General features: G+C 41.0%; 1 protein-coding gene across 4 annotated transcripts in view; it reads left to right on the top strand.

Moving 5' to 3' along the window:
- PINX1 (PIN2/TERF1 interacting, telomerase inhibitor 1) overlaps positions 1-27694 on the top strand; it is a 76109-nt gene that overhangs the window by 37137 nt on the left and 11278 nt on the right. For 2 of the 4 annotated variants that reach the window (XM_003483400.4, XM_021072651.1), the window contains exon 7: positions 14623-14739. The exons of the other annotated variants lie outside the window; for them this stretch is intronic. In XM_003483400.4, coding sequence (XP_003483448.3) covers positions 14623-14739 — 117 coding nt within the window. The remainder of the gene's footprint in view (positions 1-14622; positions 14740-27694) is intronic. 4 annotated transcript variants of the gene reach the window in all.

The raw sequence follows: 27694 nt of genomic DNA, 5'->3' as shown, positions 1-27694 counted from the left end.
GGCGATTGATAGTCCACATATTTGGTTATATGGGTCCTGCTAAGTGAGTACTTTGGTCAGGGCTGTGACCGGAGACTGTTGCTAGGCAAGGACAGGAGGGTGGTGTCCTTTTCTTTTGAGGCTCCAGTAACCTTAAGGATATGTACTTTGTTGTCAACCAGATCATGTAGAATAACTCTATTCTATTGTTTTAGTTAACCATGTCCAGGAGAAACCCAGTTTGCTCAAAACAGCACCTGCAGTAAAAGAACCACAAAATACTTCTCATTGACATTTTAAGGGACGCTGAAGTGACATCCAGTTGCATCAGTGTAGTTTAGCATCAGAGTCACCCTTAAATTGGCCGGCACAGTAGTACATTTGCAATGTTGGAGAGTCACCAAGTTACAGACTCTAGGTAATATCCCTGCGACCCAGGGTCTCACTTTGTGGAAGTGACAGTGGAAAAATGTACCTTAAATGTAGATGGAAAATGTACCTTAAATTAAACTCAGAAGGACAAAAATCTAAAGAACAGAAGTATCAAATGTGAAAATGGTGTAGGATCGTGGGCAGAGTACAAAATTGGTATGGACCTGGTCTCAGACTTGACTCGGCTTTCTGAGTATTGTGACTTCAGGCAGGAATTTCACCTTGCTGAGCTTTAGGAGTCCCAGCTCCCTGGTCAGCATTATTGGAAGTCACTAATTTGGAAAAAACCTACTTTTCTCAATAAAAGTTCTAAGATCCATGTTCAAATCCATGGTCCTTAAACATTGTCCCCTGGTCCCCTGGCAGCTGACTTCTTAGCCTGTGGCTGTGGCTGTTTGCTCAGATGGCAGGCGCCTTCATGCATTCATCTTGTTTTGTCCACTGCACCCCAGCTGAGAGAGGCAGTGGGTGCTATTAGATATGGTGGGCTTCTTGCCCACTCGGCTTTGCCCCAGATATCTGTGCTTTTCCCTGCATAATTCCTCTGGCTTAGACCACTCACCTGTACATTTCAGATCCTATCAAAGGTAGGCTTTCATAAGCCAGGCAGATATGGTGGTAATGAACTAGAATCTTTTATGGCAGCTGTAGAACAGAGAGTAGGTGAATAGCAGAGTCAGGCTGGAGAAAATGAAGCAAGGGCAGACAGGTCTGTTCATCTCCCCAGCAATGGTCAGGCTTCTGGGGCCTCAAGCGGACTGTTCATCCTGTGATGTAAAAGCAACAACACCGAAATGCTTCAGGCAAGAACACACATTTGAAGTCTTTCAGTTTTACTGAGACTACCTTACATTGATAATGTATTCAAATATAGTTAGTAGTATAAAACATAAGTGCATGTTTCTCATACACTTAAGTGAGCCTACCCATTTTCTGTATTTTCTTCCATCCTAATAGTAGAACAGATTCCAAATGCCCTGAAATTAAAAAATAGACAAAACAGCAAACCTTTCTCTAAATATTGTAGTTTTTAAAAATAAATTTTAAGTATCCTGCTGTGCCTATCATTTATCTAAAAAAATAGGAAAAGTCCTCATCTGTGATTTCTTTTATGTACAAATGTGTTTAGATACAAGCTCTCACTTTCTTGCAGTTCATATGATGGAAGGACTTTCTTGCAAAGAGAGATTAGAAAGTGATGTACAGGCCAAATGTGTAACTCAGGCATCATTAAGGATCCCTAACCAAGTTAACAGCCAAGAGGAGGGGAGGGATGTTCCCCATCAGGGCAGGAGGATAGCCTTTTCTCTGACCACTGGTACTGAAGATTTGGGTGATGATCATGTTGTTCTAAAATCAAATAATTGTTTCTTGTGCACAATTTGGGAAAACTGAGTATTTTCTGAAAAACTGACACTAGGAGGAGCTACCAAGCAGTGATTTGTTCACTGCCTCCAATTCTCAACTCCAGTTCTTAGCAGGCAGAAGAACTACCTGGTGAGCTTGTTAAAAACATGAATTGTAGCTTGGTTGAGCTCTAGAAATAGGCATTTTTAACAGGCCCCTAGGTAACAGCAATTTCAGAAACACTGATGAGGCCATTAGACTTGAAAGAATCCACCTCTTCTGAAGTTAGGGTAGTTTTCCCCTTTTGGGAGAGTTGCGAAAGCAATGGATGAGGATTTGGAAAGATTTCGGCTTCCAGCAACTCATGGCCAAAAAGGCTTTGCCTAAATGCCCACCAGTACAACTTTTGAATTACTTGGTTGACTTTTAATAATCAGGAGTCTTCATTGCAAGTTTGAGTGATAACAGGAAATTATATATATATTTTTTATCTTTAATAATTTCCATTTTATGTTTTCTTTTGTATGTATATCGATTGAAAGTATACCTTCATATTGACTTTTCCTTTTTTTAACCATGTGCTAGTTAAAAACTTGTAAAAATTATATGTAGCCACAATATGAATTATTTCCAAGTTATATTTAGAGCAGATAGATTTGGGAGGGCATGGAAGTCAACTCTAAATAACCCCTTGAGGCTAATGATTGTGCTTCTCTCAGTATTTCAGCCATAGGCATGTGCACAAACTTAGTGGTACTGAAAGCTTTACCCAGGTCACATGTACTCTAGGAGAAGTTGTTTTCCAGAAGTTTGGCTGGCCATTTTATTCAATGAAAGCCTGCTTCTGTCTCACAGTCATCTCAGAAGCACATCTCGTAAAAGGACAAATACAGAAATATTTTTCATTTTCATTAAGTAGCTCATACTACTGAAAAATGAAGGTAAACACGTCATATTTTTCCCTACTTAAGAACACTTGCTTTGGGTTCTGAGTTAAGATGGCACAGTAGGAAGATCCTGAGTGCACTTCCTCCTGTGGACACACCTGTACATATGGAACTACCTCTGAGAAGGACCAGAACACTAGCAGAATGGATTTTCTGCAACTAAGGATAAAAAGAAAGGGCTACATTGAGATGGGTAGGAGAGGCAGAGACGTGGTCTAGTCAGAATCAGAATCCACCCGTCTGGTGTGACAACCCATAAGCTGAAGAGATATCATAACCATGGACCCCCACAAGGAGCAAGGGGTCCAAGCTCCACATGGGACTCCCCAGCCTGGGGGACCTGCACTAAGGAGACAAACCCCCATAACATGGCTTTGAAAGTCAGTGGGGCTTACATCCAGGAAAGCTGGAGGGCTATGGGAAACTGACTGTGTTCTTAAAGAGCTCATGTACAAATTTACTTGCTCTGAATCCCAGTGCAGAGGCAGTAGTTTGAAAAGTGCCCAGCTCATACAAGACAGAGATTCACTGATAATTTTAGGTCTCTGCTGGAGGGGCAAGGATCTGATGGCACTTCGTCCAGGGACAGATGTGCTGGTGCCTTTACTTTTCTTAATTCTTCTTCCACCTAGCTGGCCTAACACTGGCGGGTGCCATTTCTGTCACCCTCCATCCGCTTAGCTAACACAGTACACCCCATCCCAGTGTTACCTTGAGGACCCACCCCAGCCAGCCCCTTCAAAGCAGTTCACACCCCACCTCACATGGCAGGCCACCTTGGCTAGCACTGGCACCCCTACAAAAGCAGCTTCCACTCTGCCAGGCCAGCCTCACATACTATTGTACCCACTGCAGTCACAGCTGGGCTTCACAGGCAGCCAGATTGGGGGTCAGCCCCACCAATAGGCATGTCCATAGCAATTGTAGCCCAACTATGGCAGGAGGATGCACACAGCCCACATAGGTGGGAACACCTACTCTAGTGACCAGGGGGAATTGTGCCACTGGGCCCCACAGGACACTTATACAAAGCCATTCTTTCGAGACCAGGAGACATTGCTGATATACCTGATACATAGAAACAGCATGGAGAGTTGGTCAAAAGGAGAAGAGGAATACCTTCTAAATGAAAGAACAATGCAAAGCCTCACAAAAAGAACTAAATGAAATGGTGATATGAAATTTACCAGATAAAGAGTTTGGAGTAATAGTCATAAAGATACTCACTGATTTCAGGAAAAAAAATGGGTGAACTCAGTGAGAACGTCAACAAAGAGATAAAAGATAAAAAGAACCAATCACATATGAAGAAATAACGAAATGAAAAATACTCTCACAAGAATCAACAGCAGATTAGAAGATATAGAAGAATGGGTCAGCGATCTGGAAGACAGTGTGGTGGAAATCACCTAATCACAACAGCAAAAAGAGAATCTTAAGGAAGTTCCTGTTGTGGCTCAGTGGTAACGAGGCTGACTAGTATCCATGAGGATTTGGGTTTGATCCCTGGCCTTGCTCAGTGGGTTAAGGATCTGGTGTTGCCATGAGCTGTGGTGTAGGTCACAGACATGGCTTGGATATGGAGTTGCTGTGCCTGTGGGGTAGGCTGGCAGCTGCCAGTCTGATTCAACCCATAGCCTAGGACCCTCCATATGCTGCAGGAGCAGCCCTATAAAGCCAAAAAGAAAGAAAGAAAGAAAAAGAAATCTTAAAAAATGAAGATAGTTTAAGGGGTTTCTGGGATAACATCAAGAATACTAACATTTGCATTTTAGGGGTCCCAGAAGAAGATAGAAAGGGACAAAAAAGCTATTTGAAGAAAACTTCCCTAACCTGGGTAAGGAAATAGACATCATCAAGTCCAGGAAGCACAGAGTTCCCAAGATTAGGTGAACTCAAAGAGACCCAAACTAAGACACATTGTAATTAAAATGTCAAAAGTAAAAGAGAATCTGAAAAGCATCAAGAGAAAAATAGCTAGGTACATACAAGGGAACACCCAAAAGACTATTATCTAATTTTGCAGTGGAAACTTTGCAGACCAGACTGACTGGCACAATACATTCAAAATGCTGAAGAAAAAAAAAAAAAAAAAAAAAAGGCAAACTTACAACCAAGAATACCCAGCAAGGTTATTCAGAATTAAAGAAGCAATAAAGTTTCCCAGGCAAGCAAAAGGAGTTCATCACCACTACACCAGCCTTGCAAGAAATGCTAAAGGACTTTTTTTTTTTTTTTTTTTTTTTTTTGATGGCTGCACCTGCAGCATATGGAAATTCCCAGGCTAGGAGTTGAATTGGAGCTGCAGATTCTGGTCTGTGCCACAGCCATGGCAACATCAGATCCAAGCTGCATCTGCAACCTATGCTGCAGCCTGTGGCAATGCCAGATCCTTAACCAACTGAGCAAAGCCAGGGATGGAACCCACATCCTCAACAGATGCTACATTGGGTTCTTAACCCACTGAGCCACAATAGGAACTCCGTTAGGGGACTTCTTTAAATGGAAAAAAAGAAAGGTTCATAACTAGAAAATTATGAAAGAAAAACTTTTCCTTGGTAAAGGCAAATGTAAAAGTAGTAGATCAAACCACCTATAAAGCTAATATGATAGTTAAAAGACAAAAGTAGCAAGATCATCTATATCTAAAATAGATGGTTAAGTGCTACACAAAATAAAAAATGTAAAATATGACATCAAAAACACAAAATGTGGGGGAGGGGGATAAAAATGTAGCACTTTTAGAATGAACTTGAAATTAACCATCAACTTAAACTGCTGTATACATAGGTTGTCATATATGAATTTCATGGTAACCCCAAATCAAAAACCTATAACACATACACCAAAAAAATAAAGAGAAAGGAATATAAACAACACTAAAGATAGTTGTCAAATCACAAGGAAAGAGAACAAGAGAAGAAAAGAATTATAATTATAAAAACAACCAGGGGAGTTCCCATTGTGGCTCAGCAGCAACAAACCCAACGAGTATTCATGAGGACTTGGGTTCTATCCCTGGCCTTGCTCAGTGGGTTAAGGATCTGGCATTGCTGTTAGCTGTGGTGTAGGCTGGCAGCTACAGCTCTGATTGGAGCCCTCGTCTGGGAACTTCCATATGCTGCACTTGCAGCTCTAAAAAGACAAAAAAGTAAATTAAAAAAATTAAAAACAACCAGGAAACAATTAAAACAATGGTAAAAACTTATCAGTAACTACTTTAAATGTACATGGACTAAGTGCTCCCATCAAAAGACGTATGGTAGCTGAAAGGATTAAAAAACAAGACCTATATGTGCTGCCTACAAGACTCAACTTCAGATCTAAGGATACACACAGGCTAAAAGTGAGGATGGAAAATGGAATATATCACACAAAATAGATTTTAAACAAAGGCAGTAACAAGAAATAAAGAAGGGCATTGTAAAATGATAAAGGATCATTCCAACTAGAAGATACAACATTTAAAATTATCCACACACCCAACATAGGTGCACATAAATACATAGAGCAAATATCTACAGACATAAAGAGAGAAATCGACAATAACACACACACACAGAGGGAGAGAGAGAACATTCCAGTCAAAAGCAACAGAATACACATTCTTTTCAGGTGTACATGGAATAGTCTTTGGGATGGATCACATTTTAAGTCACAAAAAAAAGTCCCAATAAATTTAAGAAGACTGAAATCATATCCGGTGTCTTTTTCGACCACAATGGTATGAAACTAGAAGCCAATTACAGGAATAAAACTGGAAAAAAAGCACAGGTACATGGCGACTAAACAGCATGCTTCTAAACAGCCAGTGAGTCAATGAAGACATGAAAGAGGAAATCAGAAAATACCTTAAGACAAATAAAAATGGAAATGCCACATTCCAAAATCTGTGGAATATGGCAAAAGCAGTCCTAAGAGGAAAGTTTCAAGGGATATAGGCCTGCCTCACCCATATAAGTTCTGTGTTCAGTTGAAAGAGCAGGACACTTAGGCAGCGTGAAAAAGATTCAGGTGATATTTGCGAATAGGAGCCTTTTTTGTTGTTTTTTGGCGACTGTTGTAGAATTTGGAATTCTCTTAGATTTTAATTTTAAGAAAATGTGAGATCACTGAATGTTAACTTTTCCTATTTAGGTAATATAGTATGCTTTGAGGGGGTTTTTAATAAGCAGTAACTATAAAGTATATCGTAAAGTTACAAGGTAAAGACTTTTTCTTTTACTTAAGGTTACATTGTTGAAAATTTTTGTTGGCACCTTTAGAAAGGACCCTTTCTGCCTCATTGATTATGGCAGCTAAGAAGGACAGCATGGGAGCGAGCCAAGTCTTTTGTCTGCAGCCAGGTCAGAGAGTCTATGAACTTACTTGGCTGAGCTGGAGCTTGATAACTCATAGCCATGTAGGTCTGGTGATTTTTCTTTCTTTGATATTAGTACTTTAACCCAGCCCAAGTGATTTTTGTGGTTGCTGTTGAATGAATTAATCTTAGAATGTTTTACTTAATAAAACCAAGTAACTAGTTGGCCGGTTAACTCAGTTGGTTAGAGTGTGATGCTAATAAAACTAAGAAACTTTAGAATTTTCTGATTCTCTAAATTTATACCCACTTTCTAGGTGGGCATAACATTGACCCTCTAAATATTTGGAAACGTGTGATATGTTCGTGTCTGACTCCTACCTCCTTTGTCACTGTTTCTCCTCTTCAGTAATGTTAAATTTCCCATTCTGACATGAACAAGGAAGCTTGCCCTGAATAAATACAGTAAATAAATGGTTGTTCTCTTCCTGTGAAGAATTCAGAGTAGTTTTTGTTTTTCATGTCACATACACAAAAATGCCATCTTAAAAATATTGGTGCACTCAGATTTTAGTTTTAAATACTTTAAGTTTAATTTGAAACCATATATTATTTTCCCATTCATTTAAAAGGAATAATAGGGAAAAGATTTGATGCTTTTTACTGTAATATTTCAGCCTTAAGCAAATTTATAATATAACTACTTCTTGTGAGAAAACAAAACTTTCTTTTCTTCTTGGTTAAAGGAAGTGTTTGTGTGAATGTTTACAGAATCTATATTTTTTAAATGTATTTGTAATTATAAGTTTTAACTGGTGATAAATTACCAAGCAGTGAGCATTGATAGCTTTGGTTCTTAGGAGTTCCTTCCTAGAAATACCCTTTCATTGCCCTTCCATAGCATCCTAATTTTTTTTTTTTTTTTTTTTTTTTTTTGCAAACAAGCGAAGTTTTTATTAAAGGAAAGCAGATAGCTCCCAGAGTTCCTGGGAGCGGGGAGAAGAGCCCCCAAAGTTCTAATTTTTAAAGAGAAAAATCAGTGGAGAGAGTTAATATTATTATTTTTTTTTTTCCTTTTTCAGCCACACCTGCAGCATGTGGAAGTTCCCCGGCCAGGGACTGAATCTGAGCCACAGTTGTGACCTATACCACAGCTGTGGCAATGCTAGAGCCTTAACCCACTGCGCAGCAGCACCGGTTATTATCTTAATGACAAACATCTGGTAGGCAATTAGCAAATCCATTTTTTAAGAGTTTACATTTGTTCAGATTCCTAAATCTTTGAATGTAGTTTTTTTATATAAAAGCTACCCTGGGCAGCATAGCTTTCATACACCCTGTTGGAATTATTTTGCTTCTTGTTTGAATCTGTTAATAGATACTCATTGCAATAATATTTGTTTTAAGTTTATCTTAAGTTAAATCTCCACAGGTAATAAGGAATACACTAAAGTGCTCGTAAGTGACTCATGTTACCATGATTTGTTATAACAACATTCTTTGACTGTATTCATGTTGCTGCTTTGACAGAGATCCTCGAGGCTAAATGACTTGTGAACTCACTCTACTTTTATTTTTGAAAATAGAGTCCTTTTTGTTTGGTTATTGAGACTAATGACCTTTCGTAATAGAAATTAAAACGACAGCCTGTGTTCCACTAGACCCATGTCTTCTTCCTGTAGCATTAGTTTATTGAAAGCTTTTGAGAGGGAAAAGTTTTGTCTAGGTCAAAACGTTTGAACAAACAGAGCTCAGGAACATAACCCTTAGCTCAGAAAACTCCTGTGCCATAAATAATAGTTTGAAATTTTTTTATAGACCAGCCCATAGAGGATTATTATATAGACAGTATGCTCATTAAAATAGTTGAGGGAGGAGTTCCTGCCATGGCTCAGTGGAAACGAATCTGACTAGCATCCAGAGGATGCAGGTTTGATCCTTGGTCTCGATCAGTGGATTAAGGATCCGGCATGGCCATGAGCCGTGGTGTAGGTTGCAAACGCAACTGGGATCCCGTGTTGCTGTGGTTGTGGCATAGGCCACAGCTCCAATTTGATCCCTAGCCTGGGAACTTCCATATGCCACATGTGTGACCCTAAAAAGACCCCCCCCCAAAAAAAGTTAAGGGAATGCAAAAACACTAGTGGGTATAGATTTGAGGGCAGAAACTACTCAAGCTTATGCTTCTAGAAGCTCTTCAAGGCAGATCTTCACCCCTAGGACATAGTAGGCATTCAGCAGATGTTACAAGGATTGGAGGAGACAGTGCCCCAAGAACCACAGCCAGGGGAGCGTGATTTGGGAAGGAGGTGGTGTGGGACAGGCTGGGAATGTGTGTGGGGAGTCAGCATCTAGGGGGGTGTTCGGGATGCCTAACTGGGCACGAGGTTGAGCAGTAAGCTGGAATAGGCTGTAAGGTGAGAGTCTCCAGTAAAACATGGTTTATTTTGTGTAACTGTACTTATTTATATATTACAACTATATGTAATACACATTATACTGTAAGTAACAGAAGTAGACGTGTACACACACACACAAACATAGAATGCCATTTGTTACTAGTTCAGAGTCATGGACTCGGTGGGCATATATCACACATCAAAGCAATCCTATCCTGTCCCTTCATTGGTGCTTTTTTTCCTATTACATTCACCGAAAAATGTTAGTCTGAAGATCCTAAAAGTACTATTAAACCTTACATGAGTCCCTTGTCTCTGGGCTGGTCACCAGCAGGCAGCCACACACAGTTGCTCCTGGAGGCTGTATGAGTGTTATTTGCTCTGTTGCTCCACTGAAAGGGGTTGAACACTACTGTAGGCTTCACATACTTTAGGTGCAATTTGGTATCCAGAGAAAAGAAAGTTTTGTTACAGATTAGTTTTGACTTTTGTGGTGGGTGTTGGAAGGTGGGCCTAGGTTCCCCCAAGGGGGGTGGTTCCCAGAGAGCTGTCTGGAAGCACATGCTGGGAACTTAGACTGTAGTTTTTGCATGTGTTTGGGAGCAGCTAAGGTGTTTGAAGCATAGAAAGGGCATGGTTATTTTTGCAATTTAGAAAGATCCTTGGCTGCGGGAGATAAGAAAATAAGAATGAAGGCAGGAGGGGGCAAGTCTAAATAGGCAACTCAGTTAAGAGGCTGTTGTTCCAGAGAGGCGTGGGAAGCTTGAGCTGAGGTTGTAGCAGAGAGCGGGAAAGATTTGAGTGATCCTGGGGGCCTGGCGGGGAAGCCCTGGGACTTAGGGTCTGACTCGCTCAGGTAGCTTCAGGAACAGATGGTAGAGTGGGTCCCTGGGCTGAGCATTACCACAGGAGGAGTCAGTCTCTGGATACTGATGAGTTCTGCAGGGAAACATTAGCTCTCAAAACACAGGTGTCATCTGGGCCTTCCCTGCAGTCACCCCTTTTAACTTTGTTCCCATTCTCTGCACACCCCCTTGCTTTTCATTTCCTTGCCATCACTACTCAGTGTGTGTTTGTGTTTCACATTTCACCTGATACCATGAAGTCCTCTTCTCATGGACCCATGGGCATCTGCCTGAGCCTTTCTTCCTTTGTGCTATGTCTTCCTGATGAGCCTCCTGGGTTCTCACTCGGCTACTTTCTCCTGTCCCATCAGCTGGGAGTGAAGGGGTGAGAGGAGAGGGAACTCAAAAAATGCCTCCAGTGATTAGTTCCAAGTCCAGGGCCAGCACTGGCCATGGGACAACAGCAGTCCACCCCAGGTATAGTTGTCCTGGAGGAAGGAGCACTCTGCCCTAAGCTTGTGGGGTTTTTCTCTTTGTGTGTGTATGTGTGTGTGTGTGTGTGTATAAATTTCAAATGATTTTTTATTATAAGAGCAGTAAATACTCATTATAGGAAAAAACATTGCATTAAGAAGAAAAAAATGCCATAATCCAAACTCCCAGAGATAACCACAATTAAAACCTTGGAGAATGGCAGTGCATGTGTGCGCATGCTAGAACTGGTGTCACCACTTCCCGTTCCCAGAGCAGAATCTCAGTGTGCACACTGTAGTGCAACATTTTAAAGATCAACACACTGTCCCTTTAGTAGCTTGCGCTTTTAGCTCTGTCTTTGAGCCTGAGAAGCAGGCTGCTGGTGGGCCCCGTGCATCCTGGCCACATTCCTGAAGGTTCCTGCTTGGCCGCTGCTCCCTCTGCAGTGAAAGGGAGCCCGCCCGGCCTGTGTGCCCTTCAGCCCGATGTTATTCTCTTTACCTCGGATCTCCCTTGGTTCTGCTTGTTAGTGCGGAAGATAAGCCTTTTCACTCACTCGTCATGTTCTGACGGCCTGCAAGTGGCCCGGTAATCGAGGGAGAGAAGGCCCCGGCTGGAAGGGTGAGGCTGGCAGGAAGCGGACCTGGGCTGGGCCCCTTTAACGAGCCCACAAGCAGTTTCCATTCCCCGCCTCCACCTTCATCCTGTGCTCTTCTCTACCCCTCATCCTGCTTTTCCCAGTCTCCTCAGTTCCCTAGCATTACATAATATTCCTGTTAGGACCAGTTCCTGTTTTTCTAGCAAGAGGAATTGTGACTCTTTCAGGGAAAAACCCTGTTCTAACATTAGTAGTGGCTGCTGGTGGCCAATCCATGATCTCATATGGGAAACACACCGCTTGCTGGCTTCTGTGTTCCCGTCTGAGTCAGCGCACAGATGGGATTACCTTTCTGCCTTGGTTGGGTTCCCCTCTGCCTTGTTTCTTCTGTGGGACTGAGGTGACTTCTCTGAGGACAATTTAGCAGTCACTTTCACTGAGGCATAGGTGCCTTGGGTCATGTACTTCACCCTCAGGAACAAGTCTCCCAATATGCTGTATACTCACTATTATGGAAGATGTAAAATGTAAGAAAAATAGGGAGAATCATGAGTCCCCACTGACCAGAGTCCAGCTCAACAGTGATCAGTTGAATGGTCAATATTGTGGCAGCTCACCTCCACCCACTTTCTCTCCAATTTTTGAAGCAATTCCTAGACATCATGTCACTTCATCTTGTTTTCTCATTTTAGCATTTCATTATACATTCCTAAAAGATAACTCTTCAACACACCATTGTACTCTTTTCACACCTAAAAAATGAACCACATTTCCTGAAGGTCATCAAATCCAGTCAGTGTTCAGATTTTCCTAGTTGCTTCATAATTTTTTAACTTGCATGTATGTTTGAATCAGGATCCTAACAAGATTTGTATATTGCAATTAATTGATAGTGTCTTTTAGGCTCTTTTAACCTGTGGGTTCCAATTCCTTCTCTCTTCTGTTTTCCATATTCTGGATTTTGTTGATTTCATTTCATTTTCATACATTCTTTGATACATTTAGTACATTCACAGTTTAAACTCTGCAATGAATTCTTTTATGACATAAATTACCATCCATTCTGGGACCCCCTTTTATCATTAATTTCCCTTGCATGATTCAGGTGAATGGTTCCTGCCTTCGTGTAACTCCCAATGTATTCTGAAAGACAGCAGTTAACATTGTAAGCTCTTCCAAAGTACTAATGTCAAATATAAATACTATAAAATATAATGTGGGAGTTCCCATTGTGGCTTAGCGGGTTAAGAACCTGACTAGTATCCATGAGAGGTGCAGGTTCGACCCCTGGCCTTGCTCAGTGGGTTAAGGATCTGGCGTTGCTGCAAGCTGTGGCATAGGTCACAGATGTGGCTTAGATCTGGCAGTGGCTGTGACTGTGGCATAGGCCTCAGCTATAGCTCCAATTGAACCTCTAGCCCAGGAACTTCTATATGCTGTGGGTGCGGCCATTAAGTAAAAAAAGAATAAGATAAAATGTAATGTCAAATATAGACATTTCTATTATAACACAATATATATGTTTATTTAAAAAAATTACGTGTTTGCAAAATCCTGTATTAAAAATAATAGAGCTTGTGGGGAACATTAGGTAAGAGATGAACTGCTAAAATCTATGCAGTTTTGTAACTAAGACTACACGTTGTCTGCCTCTGCACACTGCCTCTTTCTCTCTCTCTCTCTCTCTCACACACACACACACACAAACACAGACACGCACGCGCGTGCATTGTTGCCTTGGAAGATGATTCAGGCCAGAGAAACCACGTAGGGAGATTTTTTAAATGCAGAAAAAAAAAACACAACAGAATGGACATATTGGCTTGTAGGTGCTGAGTTACTAGGCCAGAAGTGGGAGTTCAGAGCTGAGGGGTTGCCATTAAGGTGACCTCACAAGCACCATTGCAGGTTGGTTCCCTGGGAAGCAGACTCTAAAATGGGGTGTTAATTAGCATGAAGAACAGTATTGGGAGGCACTTTTTGGAGAATTAGCTGGGAGGGGTGTCTGTGGGGAAGAAGTGGGATAGGGGCGGGTGAAAAGTTGGGCTGCCATGATGTGGTTACATGTCCTCAGCCTGCTCCACAGGGACCTCTTCAGAGTCTCCCCAGGCCCTTCATGGCCCTGCACTGACCAGTCCCTGGAGCTAGGCCTGTCCCCCAGGAGCAGAAGTGTGACATTAGGCCAGGTGGCTGCTCCCAGAGAGACTGACCCACAAGCAAACCTTTCCTGTTCTGAAGTGGACCTGGGGACGCAACACAGAATTCACTGCCGGAGCTAATTTTAATTTTCTGAAAATCCAGCCAAAAGGGTCCTGCCTGAGCAGCAGTCCACGTAAGAGGTTTGGGATTTTTATTTCCCTTTCCTCTGGGAGTGCGATTCTACCCATACTGCCCTGGCTCCCCGGGCCTAGGAAAATCACACAACTGCATTTGACTGTGACTACTTCTCTGCTGATCTGTGATAGATGAACTGCTCAGTGTTACAGAAACATTGTCACACTACAAACTGCAAAAGAAGAGTAAAGAATAACAACAGAGCCTCTTCATTTTCCCATTGACCTCAGAAATGTGTAACTATTCACTGGCTCGGCAGTTAGTTATCAGGCTTAATGGCTCTGAGAAATTCACCTAAAAGGTAAGGCTCTTCCCAGGATGGCACATGATAAATTGTACCTAACTTAGGCATCCTCTCCCACCAGACTATCACATCACAGATGTACATGGTTAGTTACTACAGAGCAGTGGAAGAGCCGAGAAAGTAGTCGTTTCTCTGGCCATCAGAAAACTCAGCTGGCTAATTACTTTCAGTGACTCTTTAAATACATTGACAAGGAAGCAAATGATGAAGGAAAATTTTGTAGGATTATAAGGCGTTTTGGATTCATGAAAATGTGAAAACATGACTGGATCATGAACTCCAAATAGCTTTCTAGCAAGAGCTTAGACTTATTTTATGTCTTGGACTCAGTAACCTGGATTTGTTGAGGTTTCTATTTCTATAGACAGAAAAGCTGACCCAGGGAAGCTACTCTCCCTGAGTACAATCTGAACAGTTCTTGTCCCGTGGAATCTGCACCTTCAGTGATAAAATGGATGGCTCCTCTCGCCACTCACCACGCCCAAGTTCTGCCATGATAGCCATGCAGAATCCCTTAGTAACTCCAAGTGATAGGTCCAGCCTAGAATCTTTTTAGGTAACGGATCCTGTTCTCTTTCATTTCATTTCCTTGGCAGCAAATTCAAACACTTGTCTGGCTAAGGAGGAAAGAGCTGTTCACAGTACATTGTTGTTCTTTTGTAGGATGCATCACTCCATCCTCACATGCAGTATGTGCCCACGTACAGATCGAGATGTGGACATGCAGATACAGATCGAGATGTGGACATGCAGATACAAGAACATGTGTTCATAAATTGGGTGCTTAAAAGTTGATCTTTCAGCACTGGTTTGTTCAGTGTTGTGAAAAGTATTTGAATTTAAGATTTTATTTCATTTCTGATACGTGTTTGGGGATTAAGAATATTAGGAGTTCTCATTGTGGTTCACTGGGTTAAGAACCTGACCTAGTGTCTGTGAGGATGCGGGTTCAACCCCTGACCTCATTCAGTGGGTTAAGGATCCGGCGTTGCCATAAGCTGCAGCGTAGGTTGCAGATGCAGCTTAGATCTGGAATCTGCAGCTCCAGTTTGATCCTTGCCAGCAGCTGCAGCTCCGATTTGACCCCTGGCCCGGGAATTGCCATATGCTACAGGTATACGCCCTAGAAAAAGTAAAATTAAATAAATAAAATTTGTTCCTGAAGAAAAAAAAACAGCTTCAACCCCATCTTATCATTTAAACTGTCCCAATGGCATTGCTTTGATACAACCTAATTGTAATTAGTATGGCAAATATTTATAAATGAGCATTACTGAATTGCTTGAAGCTACCTGAAAGCATTTCTCTTAAGAAATTTAAATTTGGAGTTCCCGTCGTGGCGCAGTGGTTAGCGAATCCGACTAGGAACCATGAGGTTGCGGGTTCGGTCCCTGCCCTTGCTCAGTGGGTTAACGATCCGGCGTTGCCGTGAGCTGTGGTGTAGGTCGCAGATGCGGCTCGGATCCCGCGTTGCTGTGGCTCTGGTGTAGGCTGGCGGCTACAGCTCCGATTCAACCCCTAGCCTGGGAACCTCCATATGCCGTGGGAGCGGCCCAAAGAAATAGCAAAAAGACAAAAAGACAAAAAAAAAAAAAAAAAAAAAAAAAAAAAAAAAAAAAAAGAAATTTAAATTTTCTCTTAGTTCTTTTTAATTAGAACTATTTTGTAATTAAGTCATTTGGTTACTTTATCATTGAAACACTGTTGGATAGAGTTTGAGAATCTCGTCTTTGGTAGACTTTGGTTCTAAAGTAAAGTATTAAGGAAGAATCTGTTTGGCAAATTTGCTAGACCATAGAGATAATCTGAGAAGATGCTTAAACCCAGCCATAAATTAGTAGGATTTCACTAGTAGGCGTAAGCGTAGTTTAATATAGTTCTTGATGCTTATCAGTCATGAAATTGTAATGCTAAGTAATTCCATTGGAACCAGTTTATAACAGCCAAAAAATTCTGCTTAAAACTCAGTCTTGGGAGTTCCCGTTGTGGCGCAGCAGAAACAAATCCAACTAGGAACCATGAGGTTGTGGGTTCGATTCCTGGCCTTGCTCAGTGGGTTAAGGATCCGGCGTTTCCGTGAGCTGTGGTGTAGGTTGCAGACCGGCTTGGATCTGGTGTTGCTGTGGCTCTGGCATAGGCCAGCAGCTGCAGCTCCAATTCAGCCCCTAGCCTGGGAACCTCCATATGCCTCGGGTGTGCCCTGAAAAAACAGAAAGACAAAAAAAATTTTTTAAATATAATTCAGTCCTTAACCTAAAGCTTTACAGGAATTTTCTCAGTAAATTTTTTCCTTCCTTCCATAATATTATGTTTATTAGGAGTCAGAGTGCTGTTAGGTCTGTTTGTTGAGATTCTGTTACTTCTTATCTGAAGCCCAGTGAGCCTCTAGGAAGTTCACTCTGTGTTTTATTTCTTCAAACAGCATTCGGCCTCTGCAAATAGCACAAGGCTGAAATGGTTGGTTTTGTTTTGTCATCTGTTGTCCTTTGGCAAGTTTATCTTTTCTGCATCAGGAAGAATTATTTTAAGCAGCTAGTAGCAGTAAGGACAGGCTGCCTGCAATCACTTGCCTCCCCTGACATTCACTTGTCCAGGACTCCTTCTGTAATTCTCATTTCAACTCTTAAAATCACAGGGAGGGTCTCAGTTTTACTTAACTGCTTTTGAAGGATTTTGTGGGCTTGAACTTTTAAGTAGCTTTTAACAAGTGCTTAAACTTATGTCATGATTTCAGTATCTTAGATTTGGTGGTTTCTATTTTTCAAACAGAAAAGCTGACCTGGCGAAGGGACCTAAGTGCAGTCCTAACATTCATGTCAGTGGGCTTTCTAAAAGAAGGGGAGTCCGGTCGCGGCTTAGTGGTAACGAACCCGACTAGTATCCGAGAGGATGCAGGTTCAATCCCTGGCCTTGCTCAGTGGGTTAGCCTGTCAACTTCCATATGCCATAGGTGCGGTCCTAAAAAGCAATAAATAAATAAATAAATGGTAGGAGGCTTTTATAGGAAATTGTTGAGTAGACTCTGAAATCAGACTTTAGAAGTCAGTAAAGTTAATTCACTTCTCTGTATCACTGAGACCTGTAAACAGAGCATCAACTTGAGATATTTATTTCGTTCTTATTCCAGAGTTGTTAGTTTCAGATTGGAAATTGTTTACCTGCCTACTTGGTGAGTCTATGAAAATCTTTAAAAAAAAATGTGTGATGTACATTTAATTTTAGATTATCACCCTTATGCTCATCCCATCCCTTCACCCTGTTAACACGATAAATATATTATTAGGGAGGCAGTAATGTATTAAAGCATGGCAGTGGTATTGTTTTGTTTTTTAATGGACCCCAGTTACTCAGAATTGGATTAATCACAACACATGACACTTTACCATCTTTGGTCACAATTTATTTTAGACTCCTTTTTAGGGATCCATATAAGGATCTAGACTATTAGGCTGATACCTTTGTTAAATCAATGGACAAAATCAGCTGTCTACAAGTTGAAGTTACAGTGAGCCTTAAGCAGAGCCTGCTTTCTAGTCCTGTAAGTTCAGCCTAGATCCTGTAGCCTAGGCAGTATTGTATAATAGATTATGCATTAAAAGGCTAGAGGCTTGGTTACAGCTCCCTCAGTTTGTAATCTCTTTGTTTGATCATTCTTTTCCTAAGAAATATTTTTTCAATTAGTTTCTTCCTTTCTAGTTACCCTAATCCAGACCCTTCCAATTCCTTGTTCTACTTAACTCAGATGTTTCTCTGTGCCGTCCAGTGGCATTGGTGCGTGGGGTAAGACACAGCTCCTGTCCACAGTCAGGTTGCGAAGTCACAGCTATACACAGTCAACTGGAGCAGAGGCCTCATGTGCTGTGCTAGAGGTCTCGGGGACATTAGTGATGTAGTGATGAATTCAGTGTGCAGAGGTTTAAAGAAGCTAACATATGTGTGGTTGCCTTAAAGGAGTAGCAATTCAAGTTGAAAGCTCTTGCAAGGAGGGAAGAAAACCATACCCACAAAAACACAGATCTTTGCAAAAGCAAAGAGCCTTGGGGGAACAATAAGCAAATTGATAGGGCTGGACTAGGGGCAAACACCCCATATACTTCTCCCCTTTGTGTTAAATAAATCCCAGAAATCATAACATTTCACCTGTGAATACATCAGTGCGTCAGTATACATCTGTAGGAGTTAAAGGACTTTTTAAAGTGTGTATAGCTCTAAGACCATTAATGTACTCTATAAAAAGTGGTAATTATGGCATGCTATCATCAGTAAGTGTTCATAAATGCCATCAATTTTAGTTTTCTTTACAGTTCTTTGTTTAAATCAGGATCCAGTTATGGTTTACCCATAGCAATTGGTTGACATACCTTTTTTAAGATGTATCATATCTTTCTTTTCTTCTTTTCATATTTCTTCATATCTCTTTCTTTTCCTCTCTCATTTTTAGAATGAAATTTGGAATAGAAATTTTCAAATATTTACTGTCTGATTATCTGAAAGTAATAGATAAATATTTTTTTCTTTTATTTGCCAGTTTTCAAATGAAGAGCTTCTCTAGCTTTCTCTGAAAGGGACCAGTGAGTTTTCCTTTTCTATATCATTCATGGATTGAAATATATTTGTTGTATTTCAGTGTATTGCATTTGTCATCTTTACTGATGATCAAATTTCCTGTCTGCCCAGTGGGAACCTCTTCAGGTTGATTCCTAAATTCATTTGATGTGACCCTGAATGGGTCATTCCTCCCTACCTAGTATAAGATTTTCTAGGCCCACCTTGTACATTTGGTGCTTCAGATTCAGAGTCACCCATTTCTCCCTGGTTCCTTTTGGTGGCAAATGATGTTTAGAGACCACAATCTGAGCAGTAGGGTTGCTCATTGCCACTAGGTTGGTCTTTGTTCCTAGGCCTGTTATGTCAATAGACCGTAATTTTTTTTTTATTTTAATTTTTTACTTTTTTGCTTTTTAGGGCTGCACCTGTGGCATATGGAGGTTTCCAGGCTAGGGGTCTAATCAGAGCTACAGCTGCCAGCCTACACCACAGCCACAGCAACGCCAGATCCAAGCCGTGTCTGCAACCTACACTACAGCTCATGACAACGCTGGATCCTTAACCCACTGAGTAAGGCCAGGAATCGAATCTGCAACCTCATGGTTCCTAGTTGGATTCGTTTCCACTGCACCATGACAGGAACTCCATTTTTTTTTAAATGATAAAGTATGTTATGAGTTTATATACATATAAATTTAGGACCATAATACTTAACCTCATTAATCTTTTATCTTTATCCACAGTAAGAATTCTTAGCATCTATCAATTCTAGAAATAGAAAGCATTAAAATACCCTTAACTCTTTTATTTCCTATTGTTTCTACAGTAGTCACAGATAACATCAATAATTTGATTATCAAAAAAAGAAAAATAGGAGTTCCCCTTGTGGCCCAGGGGATTAAGGGTCCAGGGTTGTCACTGCAGCAGTTAAGGTCACTGCTGTGGCAAGAGTTCAGTCCCTGGCCTGGAAATTTCTGCATGCCATGGGTGCAGCCAGAAAAAAAAAATAGAATAAGAGATTTAAAAAAATTTTTTGACCAATTCTTTTTGACCTGAGGGTATACCCTGTTAGGTTATGTACAGTCAAATTACAGGGTTTTTTGGGGGGGGGCAGGGTTGTGTTTTTGTTTTCTTTGGCTTGAACAAGATATTTTTTTCTCTTAGTTTTGGAGGCTGAGAGGTCCAACTGCAAGTGGAAAGGCAAATTACGGTCATTTGGAATTTTGTTCTGTGAAGGGATTCAACAGGCTGGTTGCAAAAATCAAGTTCATGTGTTTCATTTTATTTTTTGAAATTGCTTTCTTAAATTTTAATTTTGTTATATATCCATTGATTGCTGATTATGTTCTCCATTTTTTTTTCCATGTTTGTGGTGCACTTTATTTTTTTTTTAATTTTTATTTTTAAAAACGATTTTTTTAATAGTTGGTTTGCAGTGTTCTGTCAATTTTCTACTGTACAGCAAAGTGACCCAGCCACACGTATACATATATACATTCTTTTTCTCACATTATTCTCCATTCATGCTCCATCACAAGTGACTAGATATAGTTCCCAGTGCTATACAGCAGCTATACAGCATTGCTTATCCATTCCAAAGGCAATAGTTTGCATCTGTTAACCCCAGATTCCCAGTCTATCCCACTCCCTCCTCCTCCCCCTTGGCAACCACAGGTCTGCTTTTCAAGTCCATGAGTTTCTTTCCTGTGGAAAGGTTCATTTGTGCCGTATTTTAGATTCCAGATATAAGTGATACTATATAGTATTTGTCTTTCTCTTTCTGATTTACTTCACTTAGTATGAGAGTCTCTAGTTCTATCCATGTCACTGCAAATGGCATTATTTCGTTCTTTTTTATGGTTGAGTAGTATTCCATTGTGAATATACACCACATCTTCTTAATCCATTTTTCTGTTGATGAACATTTAGGTTGTCTTCGTGTCTTGGCTATTGTGAATAGTGCTGCAGTGAACATATGGATGCATGTGTCTTTTTCAAGGAAAATTTTGTCCAAATGTATGCCTAGGAGTGGGATTCCTGAGTCATATGGTACTTCTATAATGAGTTTTCTGAGGTACATCCATACTGTTTTCCATAGTAGTTGTACCAATTTACATTCCCACCAGCAGTGTAGGAGGGTTCCCTCTTTTCCACACCCTCTCCAGTATTGGTTATTTGTGGAATTTTTTTTTTATTTTATCTTATTTTTTTTAAGGGCTGCACTAGCGGCTTATGGAGGTTCCCAGGCTAGGGGTGGGATCAGAACTGTAGCTGCCAGCCTACATCACAGCCACATGGGATCTGAGCCTCGTCTGCAACCTACACCACAGCTCACGGCAACGCCAGTCCTTAACCCATTGAGTGAGGCCAGGGAGCAAACCCATGTCCTCATGGATGCTAGAATGTTGGTTAACCGCTGAGCCACGACGAGAACTCCCGCGGACTTATTAATGATGGCCATTCTGACTGGTGGGAGGTGGTACCTCGTAGTAGTTTTGATTTGCATTCCCCTAATAATCAGTGATGTTGAGCACTTTCTTCATGTGCTTGTTGGCTGTCTGTTCTCCATTTTTATTCTCTTGATTATAAGTTATTCTCTTCTGTTATTCGAACTTTGCACAGACCTTTCCATGGAACCCTATTCCAAAAATCTTTCTTCTTTACCTGATTATCCCACTGGTCAGACTGCACAGCTCTTACTGCTTGCACATAATCCTAAAAAGAAAATATGGTCTTATTGTAGGCAGTTTTTAAACTTTGTATGTACACATGTGGCATGATTTAGGACATGTTATTTCCCTGCCGCCTTTTATTCTAAGATGGAAGAGTGATTTTTCTGTCTAGGCCTGGGAACAAAATATTCCCATTTCAATAATGGAATATCTAGAAAAGAGCTAGCTTCGTCTCCCAAAGTCACCTAGAAGACTCTTTGTTGGTAATGGAATCCTAGCTTTTCACTTCCCTACTGGTAGTGAAAGGCAGACCAAGGTAAATCAAAGATTTAGGAGAACTACTCACTTTATCCAGATCATGGCAATATCTATGTGAATAGACCATCTCAAAGTAAGTTCAGCCTAATGCTAATTCCATGGATGGCAATGGATGTTAGACCCTAAAGGGTTCTAGAGTGAAGTATGTTTGGGAAATTCTGAAGCTCAACCAGTACCAGTTTCTCAGATGCTGATGTACATTATGAGTCAAAAGGAAGAAGAGCACAGGTTTGTTTCCCAGACTCGCTTGACCATGAATCCACCCCAGTTTTTCATAAGGCTGTGCTGGAGAGTAAGCCTGCTTTTAGATGTCACTTTACAGGATGGATGTGGGTCAGAGCAGGGGGTTAACCCAAATCACAGGGAACCATTCAGCAGAGTACAGATGCTGAAAGAATTCTATGAGACAGATGGCTTGGTTTCATCAGCATGAAACTGTAGCCTGAAAGAGACAGGAGACATCAACTAACCACAATATATGGACCTTATTTGGAAACAGATTCAAGTAAATCATAATAAGATGTAACTTAAAAGACAATAAAGTCAATGTGAACACAAACTAGAGAAATTTAGTGATTCTTTAATTTAGTTAAAGAATTTTTGTTAAATTTTTTGTGTGATAATAGCATTAAGTTGTAGATTTTTTTTAGAGCTGTTATCTTTTAGAGACACTGAGATTTATAAAGTATATAATCGTTTTGATTGCTTTGAATTAATGAGTAGGGTTGCTTATGTGTGATAATTGTTGAAGCTGAGTAATGGGTACATTGGCTTCATTATACTATTTCATCTGCTTTTCTACATGTTTGAAAATTTATATGATAAGAATGTTTTAAAAAGAAGGCTGCCAAGTCTGTATCACTTTCACATGAGTTGCTTAGAAATACCTGAGGCCATGACTGACATTTCCCTGCTGAATTTAGATTCTTCTCCAGAAGCTGTCTTTGTCCTGCCCCCCAAAAGACCAGGATTTCTGAAGCATAGAGTCCTTCTTGGATTCACAGGTGGGATTGGTTGCAGATTGAGCGATGTCATCGGTGACCTCCTTCTCTATTTGGAGGAGTATCTCAGAGCCTTGTTTGTTTCTTGGCAGTATAGAAAGGGAATTGTGAGTGGCCCTTGGAAGCACAGGTTGTCTAAAGGAGGAAGCATTCTCTCCAAAGCCTGTGGTTTGTTGCCCCCCACCCCCTCCACCCCACCCCACAATCAGAACATGAACAAGCGGATCGGACTACGTGCCCAGGAGCCAGTAGCACAGAGCAGTTAGGGGCAGGGCTCAAAGCAAGGAAGGTGGTGATGGCATTCCAACCAGAAAGGAAGTTCTTATAAAAACGTCTATCCTTGTTGCTGCAGTTTTCACAAAACGAGATGTAAAAATCTGTGTGTGTGTATTTAAGACAGTTTTATTTGGGCCACACCATTTTAAGATGTATTAAAAACCTCACCTCCTTTCTTCATTCTGCACCCTTTCCTGCCTCGCTCCCTCCAATCCCCAAGCTGCTTACACACCCAGCCCCCCTGAGGCTAGTTTAGTTTATTGCCAGTTGTGGTGCTCTCTGTGCTGGAAAGTAGCAGGAAGAGCTGATAAGGTGCCGAGGACAGAAATCTCTGGTCTTATCTCTCTCCCGCACACGGTGCCGAGAGTGCATCCTTTTCCTGTCCTCCAGCAAGAGACATAAACCGACCATCTCCTGGCAGCAAGGATTTCAAACAGGGCTTAGGGGCCTGCCTCTACTTTCTGTGAGAGCCAGAAAGGAGAAAGTGGGTCACTGCTGTTTTGAAAGTTGTTTTAGTATCAGTAAAAATGTATGTTGTCTTCTAATCAACAAGCATAATAACTAACATAATAAGACACAAATTAAGAAAGCAGTAGAAAAGGAAAAGAAGTGAGGGCTGAGGGGAAGGGCTTCCAAAACATCCAAAGCTGTAAGTCACCAGGCTGTTTTGTTTGGTTAGACTTTTGCCAGGACATAAGTTTGGCCTGAAAGGATTAGATTTGGCTTTTTGTTTGTTGACAGATTAAGCAAATGATTTGAAGAGCTTTTGTGATAATAAGAAATTGACATATGGATGGCCCAGTGTTGGAGGAGAAGAGTGAAATATTGGCTCATTTTTCTTTCTGTCCCCTCGGTCCTGCCAGGAAAGCAGAAATAACATTCTCTCCTAGGTTTTTATCCTGTGATGTAATGAAAATAGGATGAAGAGGAACCTTCCTCTGAGTTAGAGCACAGCCAGTGGCTGGGAGCCGCCTCTTTGCTTTTCATGCTACAGTCTGAAGTGACTGTGGTGGGGACACCAGTGATGCAGGTCTAGGCATTGCTGTCTCCCCTCTGGGTCCTCTTTGGAGCCTCACCAGGTAGACCCAGAAGAGTCAGCCGTACTTGACCTCATCCTCAGTCATCTGGATCCTCAGAGCGGATCTTCCTCAGTAAGACCTCTTGAGACTTTAGTCTTGACACTTAGTTACTGTTTTGGGGAGACACTGGTCACTGGACAGTTGTCACAAACAGCCAATTATTGGAATTCTAAAAGTAACGACACCTTAAGAATTTTGCTCATTACATAATAGTAAAGGTCCAATATTCTTCTGGAAAGCTTCTTAGTCTCCTGTCCCTGAGTGCTGTGAAATTATCTCGGCAACAACAAATGTTCGAATTGTCACAGACCCTAACAACTATGTTGTTGTTTTTCAAACGGTATTCTTAGAGCCCTAAGAGTTCGTCACAGGTGCCTCAGGGAGGCCTTACAAGGGGGAGAGGGGTCAGGACATGAGCTGCGTTCCCCCAGCCCACACCTCAACCACAGTTCCTCTGATGTCTTACATACTGGCACACTGGCCTTCTGCTTAAGATTCCGTGCTGCTAAAACCACGTTTGAAAGAAGTCTCTGAATAGCCTTCCCTATTGTGCAAATAATTCACTTTGAGGCCCAGAAAGGACAGTGACTTGTCCAAGTTTCCACATTCTCTCAGATGTGAATCAGATTTTTTGGACACCCAGGGCATTACCACTTCTGCTTCAGTGAGTTCAGCACATTTCTTTTTTTTTTTTTTTTTTTCTTTGAATATTTTATACCAGTGCCACTCAAAGTGGGCCCACAGACCAGCTCATGACAGGACAGAAATTGAGAGTAAGCCTTTAGAAACTTTTATAGTAGTGTGATATTAATTATTAGAAATTGGAACCTGTGTTTTGTATGGCTTTTTAAAATTCCATTTTTCTAGTGATTTTTTTTCCTTGGCCCACAATTTATTAGAGATTTTAAAAAGAAAAAAAAAAATGATCCTTCACCCCTGACAGTTTGGGAAGCACTGGGATATAGGGCATTGACTTTCCACAGAGGTTGAGCCATCTCCTGGGTCCAAACAAGAGGCAGATCTTGCCTGAAGGAAGTTTTTTGGATTCTGACCAGGTAAGGAGGTAATATTACATCTTGTTTTTCATTAATATCTTTCTTATAAAATTATTATAGCTTGCGTGAAACTAAGAGATTATGTATTTAAGTGGTATATGAGGATTATATATTTAATAACAATAATAATTTTTTAATGAACTCTTTGGAATTGTAATCTCAGTTTAATTGGCTAGAGGTTTTGTTGAATGGAGTTGTTTTGTAGTTGGTTTTCTTTTTCAGCTGCTGGGTAATTTTTTGTGGTTAGGACACTTACATGAGGTCTACCCAGATATTTTTTATTTTATTCTTTTGTGGTTAGGACCATACAGGAGCCCTACCCAGACTTTTTTTTTTCTGGTCTCCCCCAGGACAGGAGTCTTGTCTGGGCCCTGCCCCTGGTAAATAGTAGTGGATAAGTTTATGGAGGCTGCTGGGTGACCACATCTTTGGACCTCAACCTCCTCAAGACCTTGTATTTTGAGTGTGTGTATAATTTACTTTTAAACATGACTCAATGATTTGAGAATTTTACTGAATTTACTCTTACTAAGATATCCTTTAAATGAAGTTATTTTGCCCTACCAGATTTACTCCTAGAAGTTTTTTGGGTTTTTTTTTTTTTCTGCTTTTTTAGAGCAGCACCCACGTCATATGGAAGTTCCCAGGCTAGGGGTTGAATTGGAGCTACAGCTGCAAGCCTATACCACAGCCACAGCAACTCGGGATCCGAACTGCATCTGTGACCTACATACACCACAGCTCACAGGAACACCAGATCCTTAATCCACTGATTGGGGCAGGGGGTCGAACCCGCATCCTCATGGATACTAGTTGGATTCGATTCTGCTGCGCCACAACAGGACTCCCACTCCTAAAAGTATTTTTAAAACACTTTTGTTGGCTCCTTTAATTTCTGGGCAATTAAAGAGAGATCTATATATGATTAATCTTGCATACAAAAACTGAGAGGACTTTATTAATAGCTTCATTCACTTAAATACTTTACCTCTCTTCTTTACAATCTTGACTTATTCCTAAGGACTTCATACTCTATTCCTTGTTTCAAAATACTAGGTTCTCTGAACACTTCAAAAGATGCTATGCTTTCTATAATAAGGAGCCTAAATTGAGTTATCATGATTCTCAAGCAGTTTTCAAGTCAGTGAAGTAAAGGTGGAAGATATAGACCTTTTGTTAGCCTCTGCTTCTGTTTTTTGAGATTTGAGTACTAGCCTTCAACTACTTATAAAAGCTGTTTGTCCTGCTTCCAGAGAGCAGGGAACAGAACCAGTTGACCTAGAATTATAAAATACAGTCGGTTCGGATTATTTTTAGACTTCATTCAAAGAAGTTGGTACCTATGTCACATAGATCATTTCTAGCTTTGGAGGAGCCTCGTTTATCTTGTAATGGCCAGTGTGTTGTGAAATGTTGTCACATGAGTCACTGCAGCTTCCCAAGCCTTAAGACCTTTCAGGGAGGCAGGAAACCTGCTCCTTTTTTCTTTGCTCTCTCTTCCCCCAGAGGCTGTATGACTCCTGTCAGTAATTCTGATGTCAGTTACTTGAGAGAAGTTGTTGCCATAGAGAACCATCCTTTTAAAACATGTTTGTATTGGCTTTTCTTAATGAGTGGTAATTTGAGCAGCTGACTAGGCAAGTGGAAAAAAAAATGAACAACTTTGTTAGCGTTGGCCTTCATATGAGGAATTTGGCATTATTTGTATTTCTCTGCTGTTGTCCGGGGAAAAGCAAGATATTCTGTCCCTTCCAGTTCCCCATTATCTTCTCTGAGATGTCCAGTGCATTTATCTGAGTCGGTAAATTCCAGGCAAAGTTCTAATGCCTAACACCAGAAAGGTGCATGCCTGCTTGTAGGGGGTGTGATGTCACATTACATCGTAGCCAAACGTTTTCCTTGTCTGCTGGAAATCATAGAGCAGGTGGCAGCCTCTGAACCACTCACTAGAATAATTCAGGAAGTTAGCAAGAGACCGAGGCTGAGAATTTCATCAAATCCAAAGCCTCCAACTCTGTGTGTGTTTGGAGGGATGGGTACTTCACATGTATCTGACATTTCCAAAAAGCATATTCCACTTCATAATAAATTTGTTTATTTAGCAAATATTTGCTTAGCACCTATTATGTTTACTTAAATAGCAAAGAATAAAAACACACTTCCACACACTTTTTTACTCATGAAATTCAAAACTTATTTTGGACATTGATATTTGAAATTCATATAATTTTCACATGTCATGAAATCATCTGCCTTTGATTTTTTTTTTTTTTTTTTTTTTTTTTTTTTAAGGGCCAAACCCACAGCATATGGAAGTTACCAGGCTAGGGGTCAAATCGGAGCTGCAGCTGGAGGCCTCCATCGCAGCCACGGCAACATGGAATCCAAGCCAGGTCTTTGACCTACACCACAGCCCATGGTGATGCCAGATCCTTAACCCACTGAGTGAGGCCAGGGATGGAACCCGCATCCTCATGGATACTCGTCAGGTTCGTTAACCGGGTTGCTGAGCCACTACAGGAACTCCTGATCCCCCCCACCACCACCCACCCCAACCATTTAAAATGTAAAAGCCATTCTTAGCTCTCAAGGTGTTCAAAGGTCAGCAGCATCCAGATTTGGCCCTTGGGCCATACTTTCTAATCCTGTTCCGTAGAGAGCCTTTCTGGAACCCTTGCTCAGTGGGCTTCGAATACAGGCAGGCCATGGGTTCCTGGAACCTGTTTGCTTGAGCAGGTACATACTGTGCACACAGGGTTGAGTTGCTGCATGATTCTGGTTCTCTT

Source organism: Sus scrofa, chromosome 14 (genome assembly GCF_000003025.6).
Source record: "Sus scrofa isolate TJ Tabasco breed Duroc chromosome 14, Sscrofa11.1, whole genome shotgun sequence".
In the NCBI taxonomy this organism is placed as follows: Eukaryota; Metazoa; Chordata; class Mammalia; order Artiodactyla; family Suidae; genus Sus; species Sus scrofa.
Note: the sequence above shows the minus strand (reverse complement) of the source record. Positions and strands in the feature narration are given on the sequence as shown.